Source organism: Thalia democratica, chromosome 5 (assembly GCF_965202585.1).
Source record: "Thalia democratica chromosome 5, ktThaDemo2.hap1.1, whole genome shotgun sequence".
Lineage (NCBI taxonomy): Eukaryota > Metazoa > Chordata > Thaliacea > Salpida > Salpidae > Thalia > Thalia democratica.
In genome coordinates, this window is record NC_139169.1 from 341,626 (window position 1) to 352,484 (window position 10,859).

Sequence of the window (10,859 nt, forward strand, 5' to 3'; positions counted from 1 at the left end):
ATCCACAACTACTATAAAACTGTTATTAATGAAATAATGTTATTCATTGTATTTTTACTGAGTATTGGTATTGTGTATGTAATTTTTCTATTTTGTATTACTGTATTAAACGACACAAAAAAAAACTTGTTTTTATACCGCAAATTATATAATTTGTGTTGCAAAGCTACTTTTAAAAGCAAAAACAAAACATATTGTTAAATTTGTAGTTTGTAGAGATATTAAATAAGTACATATGAAGCTTCTTCATACGAAGTATTCATAGCCAACTTATATAAAAAAATAATCTTATCATTGAAAATCGTTTAAGAAACAAGCAAGTTTTTACCAGGTAGAATTTTGCTATTAACACACTTAGTTTAGGAATTATATATATGTTTTATGTTATACAAAATATTATTTGATAAAAGTTTATTTGTATGAGCATTTGAAGTTAAATTGATAAAACTCATATACTTATGTCACCTTCTTTTATTAAAAACTTATATGACATATAATTATTTAATGGATGTAAAAAGTTATTATAATAAAGAACTCTTAATGAAATATAAAGCCAATATTTAATTTGATACCAATATGCTCTTTTGAGTTATCATAGTTTAAATTTTATGATTAAAAAGATAATAAAGTCTACCAAATACCAAAAAGAGCTAATATTTTTTTTTGTTCTATACTTTTATTGTGTTTTATTTTTTGAAGTTTTGAAAACATTTTTGTACAAGCTGTAATTCATAGCTGATTTTTATTAAACATCAGCTTGATTTGTATGCTTAAAGTTGTTATTTTAAAAAATATAATAGACCAACATTCTGTAGCGGCTTTTATAAAATTAAAGCTGGTGTTTTTTTTACTTTAGATATTATAAAAAGATAAAACAACTGAAAACTTTTTTTTTTTTATTGCACTACATATATAAATTTAACTTTTTATTGATTTTAAAGTTTATTTTAAAATATAAAAATCGGCTTTGTATTCAGAATGGACTTTCAGTGCAGTGAGGAAATGATCAAATTAACACTCATTACTTCGATCACATTACTTCGATTATTATTTTGATCACATTACTTCGATCAGCAAGACATAGCTCTATGTAGACTGCTAACACGAATGAAAATCATTTAAACTTGTATTCAGATGGAATCATTACATTTGCTAACATATAAACAATCATAACAACATACAACATTTAGTTCTAAGCACAAATCTTTCAAAAAAATTTCCATTTTGTGAGAATTCATAATGTGATTAAAGACAAAACTTGAAACATTTAAAAAACAAATTTAAGAAAATGAATGTAGTAAAGTTATTTTGAAAAAAATAATTATTTGTACCCGCTCATGACAAACCAAATACAGCTTTTGAAAGTGAAATAAAAACCATAAAAGTATTCTTAGTGCTCACTAATTAAGAAACAAATTAATTTAAATCTAGGTTAAACTAATAAGTTTTTTTTATAGTTACTCTTTGTATAAAAAACTGATAGATCAAATTGTCCTTGTTTTACTCTACTAAGCTAATATACGCAATGTCCATGTTGAAATACACTAGTTAATCCATAATAAAACACAATGCCCATGTTAAAATACCTTAAATTGTATCCTAGACCTCGAGTATTGCTCGATAACCGAAAGGTTTTTTCGTACACCTTGGACCGATTGTTTTGAGCGCTTTTTATATTGTCGTTCAACAAATATTATTATTATTATACAAGGCCACCTACAAGGTCATTTCTACTGATATTTTTCGCGGCTCATGTTTAACATTTAAGAAAAGTCGCCTATCCTTTCTTGAGTTGTTAGCAATTGTGTCGGTGGTTTTAAAATGCTTCACTTTACCGAACCTGCTGAAGGAGAAAAAAATTTGCTTTTTCAACAGTCATCACGTCATTATTTTCGTAAAAAAATTGCTTAGAATATTTTAAGAACTAGGATAAAAATTAAAAGTCAATTTTGTATAAGTTTTGTTTAAGCAATGAATGTAGTTTTAAAAAGCTTTGCTATTTTTTAAATTTTATTTTTTAAAATATAGGTTTCCCAAAGTTGGTCATACGGCCCCTCGGGGTCACAAAGTAAAAAAGGAACAGATGGGGCTGTGAGTGAAGGGGCCATAAGGGGCTATGATTTTACACTAACACTAAATATTCTGGAGTTGATGTTAAAGAGCAAAAAAAGGTTTTAGACGTCTTTAACATTAGTTTTTTTGAGTAATCTTACTAGAAAAGACCATAGCTTTTTTCATTTCTTTAAAGGGGACTTTATGAAAAAAAATTGGGAAACCCTGCACTACATTGACGTCATTGTCTCAGTTTTCATGAACTATAAGAATTAATAAATTAAAAAATTAAAACAGTATTAACCTTTATTAGTGAATTATGATAGCAAAATAAGTACATGAATCTACTTAACATAAGCAAAATTTAAGTGCTATAATATAAAACTTTAAAATTTTGCTTATACTAAAATTACATGTTGTACACGTTTCTAGGTTTTTCGGTGGGTTGACTAGTTTTTTGTACTTGATGGTCCTTTAGATATTACTGCAGTATGGATATTTGTATCTAGGTTTATATAGACTGCACGAATAAACAACATAATTTAATTGAATTTTGTCTTACTACTTAAAAATACTTGTGAGTACTTATTTCTGTATGTCATTACTAAGTACTACTAATTACAAATATATATATGAAATATGAAAAAAAAATGAACTTTCTCAAGAACATTATAATTTAATTAGACCGGTAGGTTCCATAAGACCTCGTTTATATGGTTTACCAAAACTACACAAAGTGGATATACCTCTGAGGCCTATACTTTCTATGATAAGATCTCCACAACATGAATTGGCAAGATACTTAAATAGTCTTTTGGATCCAGTGTTGAAGTATTTTTCTAGATATATTGTAAAAGACTCTTTCAAGTTTGTAGATGACTTAAAACTCCAGGGAGCTAAAGACACGTTTCTTTGCTCTTTTGATGTAAAAAGTCTTTTTACAAGTGTACCTTTAAATGAAGTGATAGATATTTGTGCAGAAATGTTATATAACCTTGAAAATCCGACTCTGAAAAGAAGTAATTTTGTTCGACTAATGAGACTCGCAACAGAAGAAGTTGAATTCAGTTTTAATAATATATTATACCGTCAAATTGATGGTATTGCCATGGGTTCCCCATTAGGACCTACATTGGCAAACATATTTATGGGCTATCTTGAATACAAAGTTCTACCAGAATTCGATTCAAATTGTAAGTACATGAGATACGTGGATGATTGTTTTGTTATCAGTGATAGTGTAAAAAATAGTAATTTATTGTTTGAGAGGTTAAACTCTTTGCATAGTGCTATTAAATTTACAAAAGAAAATGAAGAAAATGATCAAATATCATTTTTAGATGTTTTAATCAAAAGAAAGGATAATTAATTCATAACGTCTATTTTCAGAAAACCATTTACTGGTCAATACCTTAACTTTCAATCATATTGCAGTAAAAGAAGAAAAATTGGTTTGATTAAAACCCTATTTCATAGAGCAAATAAAATATGTTCGCCAGAAGTATTTCAGAATGAACTTAAGGTTATAAAAGAATTACTAATAAAGAATGGATATCCTAATCCGTTGATTGATAAGGTATTCAAAACTGAATTGAAAAGACTAAAGTACACAAAACCTTATGGACCAGAGAAATGTCCTGTTCTATTAATTTTGCCCTATGTGGGTGAAAAATCAAAACAAGTTGAAAGAGATATCAAGAATATGACAGAAAAAGTTTACCATGCATCTAAACCAAGAGTAATTTTTACTTCTGCTGCTATCCTAAATCCTAGAGGTAAAGATCTAATATCCTACAAACACAAAAGTTGCGTGGTATACACGTATAAATGCTGTTGCGCAAACAGCTATATAGGACAAACTTCTAGGCATTTAGAAACAAGAATAAAAGAGCACGTACCTAAGTGCGTGAAAGACCATATCAAAAATCAACCGAAGAAAATGAGTATTGCAACCTTAAACGCAACAAAAAGATCATCAATTTCAGAGCACTTTATAAAAAACCTTAATGTGGTAATAATTACAGTGAGACAAAGTTCAAAGTTTTAAGAAGTTGCACGAACATTTTTGATTTAATTAAAATAGAAGCTATTTATATTCACTTAAACAAGCCAGAATTATGCAAACAAAGAGAATTTGATTACTCATTATCCTTGTTTAAATTAGACTAATTTTGTTTTGTTTTAAAATGTTACAGTTAATTACGTTTTCCTTGTTGTTTTTAATTTTTTTTTTGTTATAGTTTAGGGTTTTTTTGCTAACTGATTGATAATTTCTCATATAATTAAAAAGGCTATATAAGTTTAAAATTTGTTTTACCTTGTTACAATTGTAATCACACTGAAGAAAATTGTTGAAATATATATGTGTTGTTGAAAAAGACTTGTTTTATGTATAAAAATATATATATATAAATATATATGTGTATGATTTAAAATATTGTTTTCTCATTTGTACCTGAAGATCTGCACTTTAGCAGTATACTAAACATATGTAACTGAAAACATTTGTTGTTAATTATCCCTGATACCGTCAGTGTTTTAGCAATATAAGTTTTAGTCCAGTTAAGTACTTTTATTTTCTATGACACTAGCATTAAATAGAGTTTCATTGTTTATAGCTGCAATGTTTGCATTGAGCTAAATCTAATGTGTTTATTTGTGCAAAAGTGACCCTCTGTATTAAAGCGACTCATCGTTATAAAGTGATGCACCGTGCTAAAATGATGCTGTGCAAAAGTGACCCTCCGTGCTTTAGTGACGAACCATGCTAAAGTGATGCCGTGCGAAATAGACCCTCCGTTCTAAAGTGACCAATCGTGCTTAAGTGACGAACCGTGCTAAAGCGACCCAATGTGCTAAAAGGACACCGTGTAAAAGTAACCCACCGTGCAAAAGTGACGCACAATGATAAAGTGACGCCATGCAAAAGTTACGCAATAAAGTGTCGCTGTGCCATTCTGATACCCACCCATAGTTTGAAACTTGTACTAAATATACTGGAACTGATGATGAAAAGCAAAAATAAATCATTAACAAGGGTAGTTTTGAAACGTAGACCAGAAGAAACAGGAAAAATTGAAAATTATACCAGACCAGTGCTTACCAGTGTGGACCAGTTTAGAAAGTTAAGAGGGTCATAAAGCCATCACATAAAACTTACACTAGATATTCTTGAGTTGATGATGAAGAGTAAAAAAGACTTGGTATATTTAGATAGTTTTTCCATAAATCCTGTTGGAGACATGATGCTGCTTTTTAATTTATTCTAAGTGGTCCTTAAGAAAAAAAATTGGTAAACTCTTGTTCAAATGCTAGGTTTAAATAAAATAAACAATTTTCATATAGCTTTTTTGAATTTTTTCTTACAATGACAACATATTGACTATTTAACCAACAGCGCTTAAACTTGAAAAGACAAAAAGTTTAAAACATAGCAGTAATAGGCTTTTGTGAGTATTTCTAACAGCTTAAAAAAATTATACAACTCTAATGAAATAATAAAATCTTTTCAAATAAAAAGGTCTCACTGCCTTTAATTTTTAAGTGAGTCAGTTCAAATTTTTATCGCATTGATTTTTTGTTGTACTTTAAGCAATACGAGCTTCCCCACTAAAGGGTTGCTATGGTAACCTTGTATTCAGAGTTTTTCATCTGAAACCAAAATCAGTCCAACATTAGTCCAATTATTTCTTCATATTTGTTAAAACCACTTCCATAGATATCCAAAATGGTAATTTTGGAGCTAGAAAAGTTTACAAATTTTTCAAAAAACACTAAAAATAAAAATTTAAAAAGGTTATAACTGCTTTAAGGTTTAAAATGTCTTTTTTTATAAGCTAAATTGTTTTGAACAAATTCTTTTTTTTTTGTATAGAACTAAATATAACGATAGGTTGAAGTGAATACCATTGAAAAACTATTACAACTATTTTACTTTAGCTTTTAAAGTAAAATTCAAAGGAAAAAAGTACACTGTAAAGTTGCTCATCTTAGGAATCACGATGGTCAATATTTAGTCATAAAAAAATACAATACCAACTTAAAACTTTTCGTACTTTTTCAATAAAGTCCGTACTGTTTATACGTTGGTAAATGTTTGTTTACTAACAAGCACTTTGTACTTTAAACTTTTTGTAAAATTAGTTTCAACATACGATAAATCGCGTGATTTATTTGTTTATTTATTTCAACGCAACCCTGTTTACTGACGTCTTGCTACAAATAGAAAGACAGCAAACTAACAACTTGTTAAAATCCTCTGTAGTTCGCACCGACAACTTATTAGCAATTTGTTAAATACTTTAATTAAATGTTGATATTTTTAAATGTAAAAACTTGAGAAGTTTTGAAAACGCATAAACTATTTTAAGTTTTATATTTGCAATAGACTTAGACAGAAGTTAAGAAGTTTGTTTAAAATAATGAAATAAGATAATGTAAAAAAAATATAACTGGTTGTTTTATTACTCATCTTTTGTTTAGATTTTTAGTCAGAGTTACTAACTTAAAGGTTGTAAATTTAAACTTTAAAACATTTATTATTAATTTTTAAGTATGCTTTTTTTTTACTGAATTTGACATTTGTATAAATTATATATATTTAGTGGTTTTCTTGTGACAAGACTAATTTTTAGTTAAGGTTTTCTTAACTGTTTTAATCACATTATTACCCAGAACTTTTATACACACACAACATACCTTCAAATAAACAGAACTTTTTTTAGGTCCTTGGATAGTTTGTTTATTCATTTTATAGATTTTGTTATTTACCGTCTTGGAGATAATTAGTGCAGGATAACCCAGAGAATCAAAAACACTTTTGATGTTATTTAAACCGTCTTTTAGTTTTATCTTTGAAGAAATTTAACTATTTTACTTTTATTTTATTAATGTAACTGCTTAATGTGTTTCTTTAATAAGTTTAAATTGTAAAAAAAATAGCTAAAAATAAATACTTAGTTACAAAAAAAACAAAGTTATTATATTTTGATTTTCACAGCCTTTATTAATTTAAAAATAAAAACTTGTGCTAAACAGAAGTATACTAAACTTATTATTTTGGTTTAAAATATATGTTGTATATTTAATCTCTGTGAGTTAAAACAAGCTATAATATTTCAGATAAGTTCAATCACTAACATAACGCTTTAGTTTTTCAAGCTAAGTGTAATTTTACAGTCAGAAAAATATAAAACTTTAAACAATTGTAAATTTTTTAAAGGCAACAGTATTTAAACAACATGAAAAGTTTAGTGGTAATTTTTTGTCTCTCTGTTTGTTTTAACCTAATCTCATCAGTATATTGCCAAGAATGTCAAGTCACAAAAACGACCCCTTGCGGAGAAGTTTTTGCACACAATTCACAGATTACCAGGGGAAAGAAAGGCCCTAAGGGTAGTCACAAGTTCTTTTCTAATAATTTTTCATTGCATAAATATTTATTTAAAATATTTCCGTTATTAAACAATGGTTTTTCTTTCTTTTGTCATAACAAATTTTTTTTAATAATAATAATTTTTAATACTAAAATGAACATAATATTGTATAATACTTGTACTGTAGTTATTTTACTGATTTATTTTAATCTTGGAAAACTTTTAAAAACATTTCATTTTATACAAATAAACATAGCTACTTTAAAATTCCTATACTAACAACAAGATCAAAATAAACCATAAAAAAAATTTGTTTTTTTAATACTATTGCAATAAAACCTAAAACAGTTTGTGTGCATAAAACTTTATATGATTTTCAGGAGACCGCGGTTATCCAGGAGAAAATGGGATACCAGGTTCAAATGGAGCTGCAGGTGTTAAAGGAGAACAAGGAGCAAAAGGTGAACATTTTTTATGATCTCATGTTTTTTTTTATGTTATGTAGTCCATGGTGTTTAAGTTAGTAGCATTGTGTGTACATTTACTTAAATACATTTATCATACTTATTACAGGCAACCCAGGAGTAAATGGGATCGGTGTAAAAGGAGAACAAGGAGCAAAAGGTGAACATGTTTTATAAGCTCATGCTTTTTTTATCCTATGTAGTCCATGGTGTTTAAGTTAGTGGCATTGTGTGTACGTTTACTTAAATACATTTATCATACTTATTACAGGCAACCCAGGAGTAAATGGAATCGAAGGTGCTAAAGGAGAACAAGGAGTTAAAGGTAAACATACTTATAAGCTTACGCTTTTTCAATGCTTTGTCTATGGTTTTTACATTAAAAGCATTGTGCGTACATATGTTTGATAACATTTATCATACTTATTACAGGCAACCCAGGGAGACCGGGTTATGGAGAACCAGGACCTAAAGGTAAACTTTATATGTTTAGTTAGAGGATGTTGAAATGATAAAAAGTTGTTTTGAGACTCAGATGTTTCTAGTTTTATAAATTGTTAAATTTATAAACATCAAGGGGTTATTTTTGAAAGTTTAACGGGAAAAGTGCCCATCATCCCTTTTGGAAAGTTAATTTCTTACTTAAGTACATATAGGAGCAAGTCTAAAAACAAATTTTACAGAAATTTTATGGGTGAAAACAAAGTTTTGTTTTAAGATTTTGCAAACTAGATTTTGAGGTCACAACATGTTTATGCTGATAAATTAAAATATCAGTTGTAATTTTTTAAAGGGATAGAAAAATAAAACATAAAACTTTTGGGGTAATCAAAAAAGCATACTTAAAAGTTTTTTAAAAATCGTTAAACACAACCTTTGCAAAAAAAAACTTTCAAAAAAAACAATTTAAAGGACTGTATTGATTGAAAAAGTAATAGAAGCAATCATAATTTCCAAAATTTAGAGCTTTTATGTTTGCGCTTATGTAAGTTACATGCTAAACTACGAAAAAGCTCTAAGTTATGGCACCTATAAAAGAAAATATGGTAGAATCATACGTCAGATAGAATGCTGTGAATAAATAAATTGCAATTTATCATCAATTCTTTTAATTTTTAGGTTGCAAACTTCTTTCAGGTATCAAAGTGATTATATTGAAGTTGAAGGAGATAAATTTAAGCATTAATGACTATTTAAATTGAAATCAAATTCATTTAAATTATTTATTTAATTCAAACTTTTAAACTTTATCCACAAACGGTCGCTCCAGTACTTTGTACTTAAGCGCGCTTGGTAAGATCTTAACAACAGTTTCTCGCGACTATGCCTGCGTGATGAGTCCTAATAACGACGAAACTGGTCGTAGGTTGTCTCGGATGCTGTTGTTGTTGGTCGTGTGATGAAGCTCATTATTTATTATTGAATATAAGTAATGATGATTTTTTTTTATAATTTAGTAATCAAACTATTTAAAGGTGGTACACTAGTATTACACTTAGTACAGTTTTCTAATTCATAACCAGCTTAAATTAGTTCACATGTTTTTTTTAATAAACTTGTTTATAATAAAAGAAGCAACGCAAGGTTTGTACCGTATACGTTGTTTTCAGAATAAATACTGAAAAATTCTTAAAACTAAAAAGATGGAATTCATTTTCTAAAAAATAGGTATCAAAGGACAACCAGGAAAAAAAGGAGAAAAAGGAACAGACCACGACAAAAGTGAAATAGTTCAACTTAAGCAGGAAATGAACTTACTGAAGCAGAACGTTCAATGTACATGAATTTTAGTTTTGTAAAAAATGTTTTAAGTATACGACCTTCTCACTAAAACTAAAAGTACAATGACATTTCTAAACCTGACTACACGAATAGACAACATTATAATATTGTTATTTATTTTTTTATAATATTATTGTTTATTTTTATTATTACTCACCAACAGGGCTTACCACACAGATGGAAAACATGGTACAAGGCAGAAAAATAGGAAAATGCTTATTCAGGTTTACAGACGTCGGAACCTTCCAAGATGCCAGATCTGAATGCCAATCTTACGGTGGGGACCTAATTCACAGGAATTTAGGTCCCTCCGGCTCTGACAACCATGAGTTTGCTTTGTTTTGTTTTTTATTTTGCTGTCGTGTTATCAAATTTTGTAGTACTAATTGTTTGTAGGACTTGCTTCTGTCATGTAACAGATCTATCTTGATATTTCAACCGACTGTTAAGACAATCTAACACCAATAAATGTTTTTGTAAGTCAATTTTTTCCAAAAAATGAAGTTTTATTAAAGCATTGGCAGGATCACTTAAATATGATAAGAAACTGTCCACAATTTTAAAGTTTTTGATAACATTAGTTTGTTAAAGACGTCTCATGCCTTTCCTTATTTTCAATAAAATATATTTTTAAATTTTTAAACAGCTGTGCAAATGTATTATTTTTTAACAGAAGAATTAGGAGCTACATTAAGACCGAGGCCGGCCCGAACACAGATATTGTTTGGGTCGGTTATACGGACTTGGAAACCGAGGGAACTTGGAAACTGGTAAACGGGGAGATGTTTGATGCGGGTGACAGAGAACAGAGTAGTTTGTATTACTGGAAGAAGGATGAGCCGAACAATTCCGGTGGCGTGGAAGATTGCGCGCACATTTACCTTCATTTAAACGCGTTGAACGATAATGTTTGTTCTAAAGTATACAAGGGCCTCTGTGAAATTTGCTGATTCAGTAAATAAAATATTTTTGTTCGACTACACAGCGATCACCAATCTTTACGTTGAATGATTTCTTAATCATTTCTGCTTTCATCTGTCTACTTTGTTTTTTGACAATAGTAATTGAAATATATATTTTTAACTTTTTCAAAACCTACAAAGGCTTGAAAGAAGTCTGTTAAGGTTTTTTTTTTAGTTGATATGATTAAAACAGCAAATTTTATATTAAGCAATTACTTTAAAAT

The 10,859-nt window shown here is 28.5% G+C and overlaps 1 protein-coding gene across 1 annotated transcript; it reads left to right on the forward strand.

Annotated features, from left to right (window-relative positions):
• The first annotated feature begins 9,859 nt into the window (after nucleotides 1–9,859).
• LOC145835535 (C-type lectin mannose-binding isoform-like) lies at nucleotides 9,860–10,623 on the forward strand. Its single transcript, XM_082943180.1, has 2 exons — nucleotides 9,860–10,002; nucleotides 10,347–10,623. Exons 1-2 carry the CDS (start codon nucleotides 9,860–9,862, stop codon nucleotides 10,621–10,623), a joined length of 420 nt encoding a protein of 139 aa, XP_082799306.1.
• Nucleotides 10,624–10,859: the final 236 nt, after the last annotated feature.

Excerpts from the sequence above, each read along its gene's own strand:
- LOC145835535 (XM_082943180.1), top strand. The coding sequence starts at position 9,860 with ATGGTACAAGGCAGAAAAATAGGAAAATGCTTATTCAGGTTTACAGAC. Across the intron at positions 10,003-10,346 it reads TCCGGCTCTGACAACCATGA|AAGAATTAGGAGCTACATTA; the intron begins GTTTGCTTTGTT and ends ATTTTTTAACAG.